At 38.0% G+C, this 17,145-nt stretch overlaps 1 protein-coding gene across 1 annotated transcript; it reads left to right on the plus strand.

Annotated features, from left to right (window-relative positions):
* The first annotated feature begins 316 nt into the window (after positions 1-316).
* LOC122295500 (laccase-14-like) lies at positions 317-3,930 on the plus strand. The gene is made up of 7 exons (XM_043104535.1): positions 317-543; positions 735-886; positions 1,120-1,364; positions 1,510-1,635; positions 1,779-2,373; positions 2,839-3,191; positions 3,509-3,930. Exons 1-7 carry the CDS (start codon positions 439-441, stop codon positions 3,640-3,642), a joined length of 1,710 nt encoding a protein of 569 aa, XP_042960469.1. The 5' UTR covers positions 317-438; the 3' UTR covers positions 3,643-3,930.
* Positions 3,931-17,145: the final 13,215 nt, after the last annotated feature.

Here is a 17,145-nt window from a genome sequence, read left to right on the forward strand (position 1 = left end):
CATGATTACACCCTAGATTTAATAACGAGAAATATTTTAATTATAAATAAATTTATAGATTGATGTGATTTAATTTTATATATTAATTAAATTAAAATATTAATTTTATTATAAAATAAATCTGACATATTATATAAAAAGATATGAATTTACTTTCGTAGATATGATGACCATAACACTTCTAATTATTAATTTAATAGTACATGCTAGATTATTGATCCCATATTTTAAAGTGCATATATAATTTATTATTTAAACGTACGTCCTAGGGTGACTTACAGATAGGGCAACTTGCAGCTATGGGACAGGGATACGAGCTTGTAGATCTCTTCTTTTTTATTAATGGGATACGCCCGTCTCTGAAAAGTTCATCCTATAAATAAAGCTAAATGCCAGCTGAAAGTCGCTGAAGAAAGTCTGGTGAGGGGACCTGCAGATATGGAACTAAGCAAGATAGGCTTGAGCCTGGGTTTCCTATGCTTCTTCTTTTTGCATGGAGTTCTGGCCTGCAGTACTCGCAAAGTCCACCACTACAGCTTTATTGTAAGTACTGTCCATTATGATGTTATGTTTGTAATATATTTCTTATGGAATGGAGGAGCGTGTCATGGTTTGATGCCGAAATGTTGTAATTATGGGCGTGGACCGAGGGTTACTTGATGCGGAAATTTCGATCTGTGAGCGCGCTCTTGTATGTTTGTTAATATCCTGCATTGTGCTCTTTCTGGTTGCAGGTGAGCGAGACGAATTTTACAAGGCTATGTATCACAAAGAGCATGTTGACTGTAAATGGCCAATGGCCTGGCCCAACAATCCAAGTTCGCAAAGGAGATACTGCATTTGTCCAAGTTCACAATCACGGCAAATATGGTATCACTATTCACTGGTAATGACGCGACTCGCTCAGTCTTTCTCTTCCCTTGGATCTTGTCGCCGACATTTTATTTCTTTGGATTAACTTCTTTTTTCTCAAAAGTTTTCTTCAGTTTGAAAAGAAATGTCGCGTTTTTAGAGTAAAGGAAGCTTCGGCTTTCATTACGACCCCGAAAGGAATGCATTCATGCATGATTGTCCAAACTAAAGTTTCAGGAAAACTAAGATAAAACTTGTGTAATGTAGGCACGGAGTGAAGCAGCCAAGAAATCCATGGTCGGATGGTCCTGAGAACGTCACACAGTGCCCTATTCAACCAGGAAAAAGCTTCATTTATGAGGTTACATTTTCAGACGAAGTAGGAACAGTTTGGTGGCATGCCCACAGTGACTGGTCCCGGGCAACAGTCCACGGTGCCATTGTCATCTTACCTGCAAGGGGAACCACTTACCCTTTTCGCAAACCCGATGCTGAAAAAGTGCTTGTACTCGGTATAAATATGAATATTTAAGAGATATTAGTATTGACCATATCATATTTACATAAAGGAATCGACCTCATAATTTTTTGCAACACAAAACCTGCTAATGAGTCTATTTTTCTAATATTTCCTCTTTATATTATATTGTACTGCAGGGGAATGGTACAATGGAGATCTCAAGGAAATAATTGATAAGGCAACAGAATCCGGTGCTCCTCCAGAAGAATCCACTGCCTACACCATCAATGGCCAACCAGGATTCCCAAATAATTGCTCCAAGGGTAACTAAATAGATATATAGTACTTATACGAGAATTTATATCATTGTGAAATGAAAACATATATAAATATATATATATATATATATTACAGATTTAATTATTTATATTACATTTTAACGTAATCACGGATATTTGCTTTGCAGAAACAACATATCGTCTACAAGTTCAATACGGCAAGACATATCTTCTCCGTCTGGTAAATGCCGTGATGAATGAAGAAATGTTCTTTGGAATCGCAAACCACAAGCTCACAGTTGTGGCCCAAGATGGTGCATACATAAAACCCATAACCACAGATTACATCATGACAAGTCCCGGACAAACAATGGACATCCTGCTCATTGCAAACCAGCCGCCAAGTCATTATTACATTGCTGGGAGTCCTTTCTTCGACGCCGGTTTTATTGCTACATACGACAGTTCAAACACTTCTGCGATTCTCGAGTATACCGGCAATTTTGCTCCTCCAGCCTCTCCACCATATCCTTCCCTTCCAAATATACGGAACAGGGCTGCTGCAGACAACTTCACAAAACGTATAAGGGCATTGGCGAGTCGTGCACACCCTGTTAATGTCCCCAAAAAAATTGACACAAAAATATTCATGACCGTTGGTCTAAACGAGTTGCTTTGCCCTGATGCAACATGTGGGGGTCCAAATGGTAATAAGCTGTCATCAAGCTTAAACAACATCAGTTTCGTGACCTCAACCATTGATATACTTCAAGCGTATTACAGGTACGTACGTATGTACATCACTAATTTCTCACTTTTGTTTAAGCCAATTATCCTTTGATTTATTAAGAATTCAACTTCAAGAGTGTGGGACATAATTAATATATTAATGACACTGATCTCTGAAATAAATTGCATCTTGTTCTTTGCATGCACGTGTATTATTCCAAAATAATTAAAATCCATGGTATTCTAGCAATTACCTTTTTTTTTTTTTTTTTTTTTTTTTTTTTTTTTTTTAATTTTTTAATTTTTAATTTTTTAATTTTTTATGTCTTTTGCAATAGGTTTACTTCTTATCACATATATAAGACTCTGCACCCAATATCACTGAATTTACATTCCCTCTTCGAAAATGGTAACTTAATCTCGTTATGGGAAAGAGTTATTCTACTGGTCAGCATTCACACTGACTCGTAAATTTAATTTTTCTTTTGGAACTAATATAGTTTTAAAACCTGGATATAGGGACTTGCCGGGTGTGTTCAAGAAAGATTTCCCGGATAAGCCATTATATGTTTTTAACTACACGGGAGAAGTAGCTGATAACACATTATATCCGCTCCAAGGGACAAATGTAACGATGATAGATTACGGGGCATCAGTGGAAATAGTCCTCCAAGGGACTAGTGTACAGTTCGGAGAGTTTCATCCAATGCATCTTCATGGTTATAGCTTCTATTGGGTTGGGACAGGTTATGGCAATTACGATGAGACCACTTCGCCAAAAACATACAATTTGAAGGATCCGCCGGAAGTTAACACCGTTGGTCTTCCTAGGAATGGATGGGTTGCGATTCGATTCGTAGCCAATAATCCAGGTACACACTGATCTTATCTCTCTAGGACAAGGATCCCGATCTTCATTTCACTTGATCAAACGGATAATACTAAATATTTATTTTAAAATATTGAGTGGTTGGTAATTTATCTATCAATGTAATTATTTTTTAAGATACAATGACTAAGATACTCCATATATATATATATATATTTATATATATATTTGATGCTAAATATATAGTAATATCCATTTCAAGTGAAATGAAGATAATCTGTCTTCCACTTTCATGGTCTTTTGTTTTTACTTTTGTTTAGATGAGTTTGGCTCTCTTACAAGTATGGTGATGTTTTTCAGGAGTTTGGTTTTTGCATTGTCATTTGGAACGGCATGCTTCTTGGGGTATGAGCACGGTTATCATTGTGAAGAATGGACCGACCAAGGAAACAAGTATTCGACCACCCCCACCAAATTTGCCTAGTTGTTCTTAGGCTTTTTAAATTCAATATCTCAATGGGATCAATGCATATATAGAACGTGATATAATTTTATATTTGAATAAGATCTGGATGAAGGAAAATCCCGGTCGTTTCGACCATTAATAATAATATTTTTAAGATAATGGTCCAAGCATTAGCTAGTCGGTCATGATTCTCTCGGTTGTATGAATAATATAAACAATGTGAGCATTTTTTTTTTCCTCCCTGTACAAATAATATCTTCATCCATCCAGACTAGCTGGTTAGAACCACTTGATCATTTTAATGCCGGTTTACTGATATTTGTTGTTTTTACATATTTTAATTAATTACACCTACTTCAGTCGACAGAGATTATAATTTGGTGTATATATATATATAATATATATATATATTTATATAAATCTGACAACTTTGCGTAAAGGAGCGATGGTGTACACAAGGCATCCACCTATGATGGGTCCGGATTAATTTTTGTATTTAATGATTAAAAAAATATTTTTAATTAACGATGTTGTGAATATTATTTAAAAAGAAAATTCTATACATCATACTATATATTATCTTATTTGCATTCCATTAAGTAATATTAATGTAGTATATTTACTACCATTAAATAATTATTTATTGCATGTTTTTTTATTATCAAATGATAATATATATATGATATCATATATAGCGAGATATAAATAAGATTGTAGTGTGGTGTGATGTATAATATTATTAAAAAATAGGGGGAAACGACAAAAGAAAGACGACCGAGAACTGACTCCCTGCCCAGTACCGGATGCTGAATCAGTATCCATGTTTTACCGTCTTCAATAAGACTTATATAAAAGCAGATCACGAAGCTATATATAGTAACTAAGCTAATCTACTAGGATTAAATATTATGATGCAGCAAGCTGTAAATTAAACGAATTATGAATTTCTACGGGGTTTAATCAGTCATCTCTATATTTATAAATGGAGTCTGTACGTTTTGGTTTTGGTTTTAGTTTTAGTTTTCATTTAGAGAAGTGTTATAGTCACAAAAATACTCACAAAAGTAGTTTTATAACCTAATATACCATATTAAGTCACGTTAATTTTTTAATTTACTTTTATGAAATTTCTTTATAGTTAAAACATTTATCTCTTATTCATATATTGGTCAGTATCTTTAATTTAAGTCCTTATGATTTCTTAAAATTTAAGGGCCTATATATCACTGGAGTTATTTTACATAGTTTTAATGAGCTATCTTTACACATACAATTCTTTTTTAAATATGAGGAGGTTTGGATTCAAAACTCTTTTAATTATTACAAATTTTACAAATTTAATTCATACAAAACACAATAAACAATTCAATTTTTTCAAATCAAAAAATAAAAATAATATTAAAAAATATTAATCTCACAATATTTTATTAAAATTTTAATTTCCATCTCATCTAATTTCAATTTAAATCTCTTGTATATATCTCCAAGTTATCTATAGTTCTCTTATCTTTGCACTCTAATTAATCAAAATTGACACATGTACCTATAAACTACTAAAAATTAATAGTTTACACCTTCATTTAATTATAACTATAATTAAGATAAATGAAAAATGAAATTGCACAATTTTACTGATCTGGTTTTGATAAAGCGTGTCATGATCAAATATTAGTTTTTGATAATTGAAGTTATAAAACATTTTGAGGGTGCAGCTTTTTTCTTTAAAAAGTTGTGTTTACATGATGCACGTGATAGTTTATTTTCCATTTTTCTGACATCATATCCAACCAACCAATGACAGTAGGTCCAGAGCTTGTCAGATGTCAACTCCCAATATTAATGGAAAGAATAATTATCTTTTTTTGGGGACAGGGAGGTTGTTGTGCCGGGGGTTTTTTTTTGGGGGGGGGGGGGGGGGGGGGGGGGGGGGGGGGCGGGGGCCGGGTCGGGGTGTGTTTTGGGGGGATGATTTATATTGGATCATTGCACAGCCGCGTCAAAATATAGCCGGCAAATTAACCCGCACCTCCGAAGGCAATATACATAGCTGTTACACAAACAATGGATTGCACAAGATAATGGCTAAAGTACCGTGTTGCAGACGAGAAAAGTAGTCAAGTCATTATCACAGCCTTTGTTTTTCTCCTTAGCTAGTGTTCGTATGATAGAATTATATATATGCATGGTCCAGTACCCTTGGTTAAAGGAACATCATCGTGGCATTTTCCCTCATCGGGAAACCACGATAATTGTTTCTTTAATTTACAGCATCATCATAATTAAGTGCATCCAATGCAAGCTAGCCCTCAAGCATGCAGATTTTAACAACAATGGGACAAAATGGTCGTCTCAACTGATCTCAGAGCACATCAATATCTAACCCTTGTCCACCTTCCGGTCCTCCGGGTGCAGTAGGTAAGAATCCTCTTAACTATATCACCTAACTATGCGTTAGGTCAATGTTTTTGATGATATCCATGCATATATTATACGTAAGTGTATATATATATCACCTAACTGAGAGGTCCCCACCCCCAAACAGAAAGAAATATAAATTATGGATATAGTCCCGAGAAAAAGACTAATGTAAGGGTGAAAAGATTCACAAATATCATATACAACAAGTACTCGTCAAAAGTGGGCAGTTGCACTAGCTAACTACCCTTCTTTGGCTGCTCTTCACTCTCGTCTCTAGCTACTCATTACTGAAGAGTGGCGCCCAGACATCATTTTCACAATAGAAATGGAATTGGGAGAGATATATATATATATATTATACTCATTTTCTAAGCCTTATTAATACTATTGCTCTTGGTATATATATTCCCTTTATCGTTTGTTTCTGCTAATTATACATATATATATATATGATACACACATCAAGTATATATCATGATTTCGAGAGCAAGAAACTTCCGTTCTCACACAGGCGCATTTAAGCCTTTTCTTTTCTTTCTTTTTCTTTTTAGAAATCTTAATCTTTGTCTTTTACTGTTTTGATAATAGGGGAATGGTAAAAAGGTCACGTGATGGCCATAATTTGACGAGGGCCTTGCAACTGGTGGCGATCCAAACACTTGGATGCTTTCACTATTATCGGCCAACCTGGAGATCTTATAAGAGTTAGGACAGTTTAGATTCTCAACTCATTTCAACTTATTTTATCTAATTATATATTATAATTTGATCAAATTTTAACACAAAATATAATAAAAATTTAAAATTTTTAAATCTCAAAATAATAATAATATTAAAAAATAATATTATAACAATATTTTATTTAACTTTTAACTTTTATTTAAACTTAACTCAACTCAACATTCAAATACAACCTTAAATCTTCTAATCTGTTATGTTGTTAAAGGGCTAAAAATAGCCTCCAATTATTTTTTGCCAAATAGCCCACCCATGGGGCTAACAATGGGACCACACGGCACACAATCAGAAACACTTAGGAAAGCCCACTGGCCCAAATCAGATCCCTCACCCCCCTCTCGCCCATCGATGCCTTCGCAAATTCCCTCACCACTTTCACCCTCTCATGGACGTCATGACTCCCTCTCCCCCATCCATGCCGTCAAATATGATGACCCTACATCGGCTGTATTGACCCTCATCTCCTAATCCCTCGTCAACCACAACTCTGTTGCAACTTGCCATTGTCGACCTAGACGACAAGTTGAAGGTATGAGAACCAAAATAAACAATATTGATCAAGATGTCTCTACAAAACATGAAACTGTTGTTCTCCTTCTGAAAAGGGATCTCCCCCAAAAACATCATTCCAGAATGATCCAGTTTTCTAATTTGACAGCATTGTTAGGTCGAAGAATAGTAGAAGCAAGTCAAAGGAGATTCTCTGAAAGATCTAAGGAGCGTTTTACTTTTTCTGGAAAGTTGTAGAGCTTCTTATTCATTTGTTTTGTTTGTTGGTATTACAGTCAATTTTTTCTCTCCAAAATTTTTGGATATAGACAAACTGATTCCTACTTTAGCCAAACGTGGCATTGGGAAGGATGTATCAGATGAAAAGTTGACATCCTCCACATCTATGGTGCCATGCTGCTTTAAGTGAGAGTGTTCACTGTCAACTTCAAAAGGCAGCAGGCATGAGTGTTTCTTGGTTTGGGAAAGATGAGCAGAAGTACCATCACCAAAGAGGGTCTAGGTGATAGGGGCTGGCTGCGTCGAACTGGTAGTGGTCGTCTGGTGGTGGTGGCAATGGTTGGTGGAACTGGTAGTGATTGATTGGTGGTGGTGGCAACACAACTCATTGAGTAGGAGAGACGGGGAAGAGAAAAATATTTCCTTTAGTAAAGTTTTTATTTCTAGGTAGAAATCTCATGTGATGAACCTCATGTTGTTAACTTATGTAATACTTAGATGACACCTTATTGGATGATGTTAAAGGGCTGAAATTAGCATGTACTGTTCCAAAGCATTTCTCTCTGTATAATTGTTTTAAAAGGTATAAAAAGTAAGATGAAATAGATAGTAAAGTAAAGAATGAATAGGGTTCATATATAGAGGCAAAAAGCATGTGCTTAGAAAAAAAATGCTTAATTGGAAAATAAAAATAAAAAGATGCACCAAACCATAATGTGGAAAAAGTGCAACAGCCAGTTGGACACCATCTCTAAAAGATATTACTATTTGGAGCAATATTATTGGATCCATCTAAAATATTGTCAATGAGATATGGATAGTATTATCAAGGTTGGAAGAAGATGATACTTTGAGAGTTCTTTTTCCTTTAAATTGGTGGTCAAGGTCGACATCAAAGTCAACGGTCAACGGGGACGTGGCCGCTAACTGAATGTAGGTAACTTGACAGATGAGGTGGATGAGTTGGGTTGGGTAAGGCTAGGAGTGGTGTGGGCATAATTGGGCTTGCAATAATAGAAGAAGAGAAGAAGAAAAGAAATCATTGAGAAAGGTTTACTTGAGATGGGGCTAGGCCAAAAATGGGCTATAATGGGGTGAATTGAAAGATGTATGAAACTGTAGCTTAGAAAGAGCTTCCAGCACGTGGGAGCATGTGGGCAGACGCAAAACAGAGTCACAAACTTAGGACTCATGTGTGGGTGCGTTACAGGTTGGAAACTTGGAATTGTATGATTTTCATAGAGAATCACCGGTAGCACTCGAAGAGTCATTTGGTAGCCTGAGTTTTTCAAAAATATAAGCATACAAGGAAAGAAAAGTCTGAGGAAGCTGCAACTCTCAAGTGGAATAGAACCAACGTAGCAACCGTGGTGGACTGTCAAGAAAGCAGCAAGTGAACACCAATGGCTATTACAAAAAGGTCTAACATGGACAATAATGACTAGAGGCACCATGAATCTTAGGGTTGTGCATAAAAGGCCTTGGTGTTCATGTTAGACCTTTTTGTAATAGCATGGACAAGCCTTGAGTTCACTTGATGATGATGTTAGTGGGATGCAAGTGAGATGGTGGTATAGTGTATAGCATTACTCATACACAAATGACTAAAAGGAAAACATGAACTCAAGCCTTGCACACTCCTATTGAAAATTGGGATCTACTATTTAAAAATAATTTTTTCATGTAGATCTCAGATTTAACCATTTTTTTCAAATAGAGTGCACGAGTGGTGGGACTTAGACACCCTAAATTGCAAACAGAGTAATCCTATACACTACACTACTATTTCACTTACATCCCACTATATATGATGTGACACATTTATTACCATTTGATAATAAAAAAGAAAGCAATAAATGATCATTTAATGATGGTAAATGTGTTACATCTTATTTAGTAGGATGCAAATAAGATGGTAGTATAGTGTATAAAATTTTTCTTTGTGTATATATATAAATATATTTATATAAAGATATATCCGTATCTCTCCAAAACTAAATTTTAATGGGAAGTGAAATTAACCACGGTTTAAGTTGTTTGGTTTGGTGGTCAAGGATGACCTAAATAGAAGTCAAATAAATTATGATGCAGTGCCTTTTTGCCTCTAAGTAAGGTGCAGTACATATATATCAACACGTACTTGTACTTCTGTTTTTGATGTAGTACTGGAAAAATCAAATACGCTATATAAGAAACCATGCATGAATGCCACCTTGATGATCTACCCTCAATTTCTTCATTCCTCTCTCTTAATTAGCAGCACTCCATGATCTTCAACTGCAAGCTTTTGAGCTCCAAAATAATCTCTCAGCTTTTAGTTCGATCGGTGCCCTAACATCTGGTGTCTTCCTATATATTATAAAATGCCAATCATCAGAAAAGGAATTAAAAAAGAAAAGGAAAAAAAAAAAAAAAAAAAGCCTAGTGGGATCGATCGATGAGTAATATTTTTGGGGTTATATATCCGGATTAAGCGTTTATCTCTCTGCAAGCTGCCCGATGGCCGAAGACTGCCGGCAATTAAAGATTTAACGTAACGTCAAATTTGGGGTGATTACACAGGTATGTTACTCGATTCTGTTCTTCTAAATTTCTAATTACGATTAGAAGATTCAACTTTTTCAAGACACCGATCTCTCTATCTCTCTCTCTTTCTCTGTGCTACTTCTAGCTACGTACTTGGTCGCTGTGGAAATGCCATTGAGGCAAGGTGTTCCAAATTAAAGATCAGGTACTGGGCATGCAAGCAAGCTGGTGCTTTGATATTAGAGATAGCTGGGTCATTAGTACCTTATCCTCTTCGATCCGATCCACGTACACATGCATTTTCTTTAATCAATCAGCAGATTTTGTCAAGCCTGGCAATTACTCATGTGCAAGTTCTTTAATTTTATCTGATCTATCTGCCAGTCTGCGAGATCCATGATGTTTATTATTTTATTCCAGGGAATCCCGTGAAACTTCGACATGATACTTATTATTTGGATCTATATCTTCTTCTCCGACCATGTGGCTTTTATTAAATTTTTCTTTTGCAAGAACGTGTTCAGGCTTATCATTAACTAATCAATTACATATATTTTTTTTCCTTTTCAGCAAGAGGACCATTAACTATTTGTTGGCCGAAGCGATAATCAAGGGGAAAAAAAGAGAGAAAAAGATTCCATCTCTTGCATTATTGATATATATATATATCGTTCCTTATATATTGTGATGTGTGGATGGAACAGTACAACAGCTAGCCACAGTTACGAATGAATTCTCATATATAAAATATCTCGAACAAGCTTTCAAAATTGTGATAAAATAATTGCATTAATTTACTTGCGAGATCACAATTCTCCGCGTGCCATATTAAATCATTAAACTTTAGAACTATATGGCTGGTTTAAAATAATTCGAACCGCGTCGTCGATTATGATAAGAAATGATAATGGTCACATGATATCAAATATTAATGCCATATTAAAAAATTAAACTCGAGAACTGGATGGTTTAAGATAATTTGATAACCATGCATACATATCATCGATTATATAACATGATCAGAAAGAATCATGGGCACATAAAACAACCAACTTATGTTTATTACATTCCATCAAACAGTATAGCAAGTAACATGCATGGACAATTATAAACATTAGATAAATGGATTTTGAAGTTAGCCGAGATCTAGATCATGACAATCTTTTCAAGTTTTTATTCAAATTTGAGTGTCTCGAGTTGGAGAGAGACACATGATCAAGTGAGCCCACTTGGGGATATGTAGCAATTAATATTAAATGCTTAATAAATATTATTGGCCCACTTTATTAGACTATCCATCTCTCTCACAGTAAGAGGGTGAGGAGATTTTCATTCTAATAATGATTGTTAAAATCAACCCAAGTGTAAGTGTGAGTGTGAAATGAGTTTGGGTTTGCAGCCACCAACTCATGCTCACCCACCACCACCCACCACCACCTACCATAGTTAGGCCACCCACCCTCTCCCAAGTCAGAAGAAGCTGCAACAGGTGGGCTGCTCTTCTCCTATAAATAGAAGAGAGCTCTGAAGATAAAATGAAGTGGGTAAAAAGAGAGGAAGAGGAACGTGAGAGAGAGAGAGAAATAGAATTTTGTAGAGTGTTTTGTAAATCTCGTACAAATTCTATAAAAGAGGCTCCAGTGGACGTAAGCAATTTGCTGAACCACTTTAAAATTGTTTTGTGTGATTTTCGGACAGACCAGAGGCACAACAATTGGTATCAGAGCTCTGGTTCGAGCTGTCCGAAAATTCAAGTTGGTCAAAATCAATTTTTGACAACTCCAGGGTGTTCCTCGCGTTGAGACGAATCCGTTGCCGCAAACGGAATCGAAAACGGAGGTCGGAGTAGCTCACACGCGCCCCTAGAAGGTCCGCGCGTGCACTGCTGTCATCCACGCGCCCCCACGCGCGTCGGAGGAAGAAGACGACTGAACTACACGCTCCCACGCGCCCTCACGCGCTCCAGAGGTTGAAGACGCGTGGCAGACACGCGCCTCACGCGCTCCCACGCGCCTTACAAAGGTTCAGCGCGTGAAATACACGCGCCTCACGCGCTCCCCACGCGCAGACAGTACTGTAGCGCGTGTACTACACGCGCCTACTCGCCGCCCACGCGCACTGTTCAGCGCGTGCATCCCACGCTCCAGACAGATCACAACCGTCCGTTTTTCAGATCCAATTTCGGCTTGATCTAAGCCATTCGGAGTCCGATTTCAACAATCAAATAGTGCTTTCTTACTATTTGGATCGTTCCAGACTCATCCGTACGGTTAGAATTTTGAAATTTTGAGTCTAAATTTTTTAAAATTCAAATGGAAGGATCTGGAAGAGATAGGAGCTCTGAACATTCCAGTAGCTCGGGACGTCGGTCCACTGTGTCAAATGCCAAGTTTGAAGTTGAAAAGTTCGATGGAACAAGCAACTTCGGCATGTGGCAATGTGAAGTCATGGACGTGTTGATCCAACAAGAGTTGGATATTGCGTTGGGAGGAAAGCCAGATGATATGACTGATCAGGGTTGGAAGAAGCTTAGTACTCAAGCTTGTAGTACAATCCGATTATGCCTTACCAAAGAACAAAAGTATTTTGTCATGAGAGAGACAGATGCTAGGGTACTTTGGCAGAAATTGGAGGATAAATTCATGAAGAAGAGCATTGAGAGCCGTTTGCACTTGAAGAAGAAGCTTTTCAGATTCCAATTTCGTGAAGGTATTTCAATGTCTGAACATCTGAATAATTATAATCAAATTCTTGCTGATTTGTTAAACTTGGATGTTAAAATCGAAGATGAAGATAAGGCTTTACTACTGTTGAATTCCTTGCCTGATACATATGAGCATTTAATTACTACTCTATTGTATGGGAAGGAAAAGATTAGTTTTGAAGATGTATCTAGCTCTTTAATTAGCAATGAGTACCGGAGAAAAGATAAACAGGTACATCAAGATACATCAAGTGAAGCGCTAACAGCAAGGGGGAGACCACAGTCAAGGTATCCCGGAAGGAGGAAAGGTTTTCATTCGAAAACCCGAGCCACATCGCGTGGTTCATCAGTCGGCAGAAAACTCGCCAGAGATGAGTGTTCCTTTTGTCACAACAAAGGACACTGGAAGAAGGATTGTCCCAACCGGAAGGGACAACAGCAGAATCAACCCAACACAGCCAATGTCGTGGACAGAGATGACGAGTCAGATTTTGCCTTGGCAAGTTCATCATCCATTTGTCGTTCCGATGAATGGATTATGGATTCCAGATGTACCTATCATATGTGTCCCAATCGGGACTGGTTTACTGATTTCACAAAGATTGATGGTGGAGCAGTACTTATGGGCAATGATAGTGCCTGTAAGACTCAAGGAGTAGGTAGCATTCGGTTAAAGCTGCACGATGGCAGCGTCAAGACTCTGACAGAAGTTCGGTACGTTCCGGACTTACGGAAGAATCTCATCTCACTGGGATCTTTGGATTCAAAGGGATTCAGAATCGCCATTGAAGATGGAACTCTCAAAGTACTAATGGGAGTTCGGGTGGCAATGAAGGGTTTGAGGCGAGGAAACTTGTACTTCTTGCAAGGAAGTACTGTTGATGGAAGAGCTTCCACAGGCTGTGAGAAGCTAGATGAGACTGATGCCGACACCACCAGTCTTTGGCATATGCGTATGGGACACGCAGGAGAAAAAGCTTTGCAAACACTGGTGAAGCAAGGCTTACTCAAAGGTGCCAAGACATGTAAACTGTCTTTCTGTGAGCACTGTGTATTGGGGAAGCAGAGGCGGATCAAGTTTGAAACCGCAGTACACAATACACAGGGAATTCTTGACTATGTGCATTCCGATGTTTGGGGACCTACCCAAAATGCATCTTTGGGAGGTAAACATTGGTTTGTAACTTTTGTTGATGATTATTCTCGTCGTGTGTGGGTGTATACGATGAAGAACAAAGATGAAGTGCTGAAAATTTTCCTTGATTGGAAGAAAATGGTTGAGACTCAGACCGGCAGGAAGATCAAGCGGCTCAGATCTGATAATGGAGGTGAGTACACTTCAGACCCCTTCATGGAAGTATGCCGGAGAGAGGGAATTGTCAGACATTTCACGGTACGAGGTACACCGCAGCAGAACGGTGTGGCAGAACGAATGAATCGTACTTTATTAGAGAAAGTGCGATGTATGTTGCTGAATGCTGGATTCAGTAAACAATTTTGGGCTGAAGCTGTGACCTATGCCTGTCACCTCATTAACCGACTACCAGCAGCTGCCAATAATGGGAAGACGCCCATTGAAATGTGGAGAGGTAAACATGCTACTGATTATGACTTTTTACACATTTTCGGATGTCCTGCTTACTATCATGCTAAAGAAAGTAAGCTTGATCCTAGAGCCAAGAAAGCAAAATTCTTGGGCTTTAGTATCGGTGTAAAAGGGTATAGACTCTGGTGTGTAGAGTCCAAAAAGGTAATCATCAGTAGAGATGTTACATTCAACGAATCTGAGATGCTTAAGTCACATAAGCATAAAGATTCCAGTGAAGGCAGCAGTGATGGCGAAACATTAGATGATTCGCAGAGTGTGGAGTTTATTACTTCAAAGAAGTTGGGAAAGCATGGACAAGATGAGGTTGATAATCCAGTCATAGTACCTCCAAGTCAACCTGAGTCAATAGCAACCAACAGACCGAGACGAGAGAAACGTGTACCGATACGTTATTCAGACTATGTGACATATGCATTACCAGCTGAAGGGGGTGAGATCCCAACCACTTACAGAGAAGCCGTACAGTCCAGTGAACAAGTTGAATGGACAAAGGCGATGAATGAAGAGATGCAGTCTCTTCACCAGAACCAGACTTGGGAGCTTGTGCCGCTTCCAAAAGGAAAGAAGACAATTGGCTGTAAGTGGATCTTCAATCAGAAAGATGATCAAGCTGCTAAAAATGGAGTGAGATACAAAGCTAGGTTGGTAGCCAAGGGCTACGCTCAGACAGAGGGAATTGACTACAGTGAAGTATTCTCTCCTGTTGTGAAACATTCATCCATTCGGATATTGTTAGCTTTGGTTGCACAATATGATCTTGAGTTAGCACAGCTTGATGTAAAGACAGCTTTCTTACATGGTGATCTGGAAGAGGAGATTTATCTGTCTCAACCAGAAGGATTCAAAGAAGCTGGCAAAGAGAATTGGGTATGCAGTCTGAAGAAATCTCTCTATGGCTTGAAGCAGTCACCTCGACAATGGTACAAGCGTTTCGACCGCTTTATGTTGGATCTGAAATACACTCGTTGCCAATACGATCATTGTGTATATTTCAGAAAACTTGCAAATGGATCTTTCATTTATTTGCTTTTATATGTAGATGATATGTTAATTGCATGTAAAAGCAAGGGGGAGATAGATCGCTTAAAAACTCAGTTAAGTAATGAGTTTGAAATGAAAGATCTAGGAGAAGCACGAAGAATACTGGGAATGGAGATCAGCAGAGATAGGGTGAAAGGTATAGTTCACCTTACTCAGAAACAGTATCTGAAGAGAATACTGCAACGATTCAACATCGACTCGAAGACGAAGCCGGTGAGTACTCCTATGGCCCCATATTTCAAGCTTAGTGCATTGCAGTCTCCTAAAACCGATGAAGAGCGAGACTACATGAAGAATGTACCATATGCAAGTGTTGTTGGAAGCTTAATGTATGCCATGGTGTGTACACGACCTGATATCTCCCAGGCCGTTAGCTTGGTTAGTCGCTATATGCATAATCCTGGAAAGGTTCATTGGCATGCGGCTAAGTGGATTCTACGGTATATTGCGGGGACCGTAGATGTTGGTTTGAGGTTTGAGAAGAGTGAAGATAGTCTAGTAACTGGATATGTTGACTCAGACTATGCAGGTGATCTTGACAAACGTCGATCGACAACTGGTTATGTGTTCACTATGGCTGGAGGACCAGTTAGTTGGCGATCAACTTTGCAGTCAACAATTGCACTATCATCAACTGAGGCTGAATACATGGCTGTAACAGAAGCCGTGAAAGAAGCTATTTGGTTACAGGGATTGGTAACAGATTTGGGCTTTGAGCAGCAAGAGGTTACCGTTTACTGTGACAGTCAGAGTGCAATTCATTTGGCCAAGAATCAAGTATATCACTCTCGAACAAAACATATAGATGTCAGATTTCACTTTGTACGTGAAATATTGGAAGAAGATGACATCAAACTTCAGAAGATTGGCACTGAAGATAATCCAGCAGATATGTTGACGAAGGTCGTCACAGGGATCAAGTTCCAACACTGTTTGGACTTGATCAGTATTGAACACTGCTGAGCACCCTCGGGTGCATTGGAGCGTATTCGATAGCAGAAGTCTCTCATGTCAAAGAATTTGGTGCATTCATTTGAAGAATGAATCAGTTTGTAAGCATCCTGGTATGGCACACTTGGGTGGAGGGGGTGATTGTTAAAATCAACCCAAGTGTAAGTGTGAGTGTGAAATGAGTTTGGGTTTGCAGCCACCAACTCATGCTCACCCACCACCACCCACCACCACCTACCATAGTTAGGCCACCCACCCTCTCCCAAGTCAGAAGAAGCTGCAACAGGTGGGCTGCTCTTCTCCTATAAATAGAAGAGAGCTCTGAAGATAAAATGAAGTGGGTAAAAAGAGAGGAAGAGGAACGTGAGAGAGAGAGAGAAATAGAATTTTGTAGAGTGTTTTGTAAATCTCGTACAAATTCTATAAAAGAGGCTCCAGTGGACGTAAGCAATTTGCTGAACCACTTTAAAATTGTTTTGTGTGATTTTCGGACAGACCAGAGGCACAACAATGATATTCCATGAGAAACTGTTAATGGTCCCAAAATCTTAAGGTGAATGTATATTTGTATTAGTTACTTTGCAAGTAATGAAAACTTGCTCATACCATTGGCGGTCATGCAGATCACGAACACACCCTGGCTTTATTAATATAATAGTTTTGAGATATTATTGATCCCATATTTTAAGGTGGTATGATTTTTTATTTAACCCTAGGTAGGGTCAGTTGCAGATGTGGCCGGATACGATCGAGCTTAATTGGGATATGCGCGTCTCTGAAAAGTTCATCCTATAAATAATGCTAAATGTCAGCTG

The sequence above is a fragment of the Carya illinoinensis genome, chromosome 15, assembly GCF_018687715.1.
Source record: "Carya illinoinensis cultivar Pawnee chromosome 15, C.illinoinensisPawnee_v1, whole genome shotgun sequence".
In the NCBI taxonomy this organism is placed as follows: domain Eukaryota; kingdom Viridiplantae; phylum Streptophyta; class Magnoliopsida; order Fagales; family Juglandaceae; genus Carya; species Carya illinoinensis.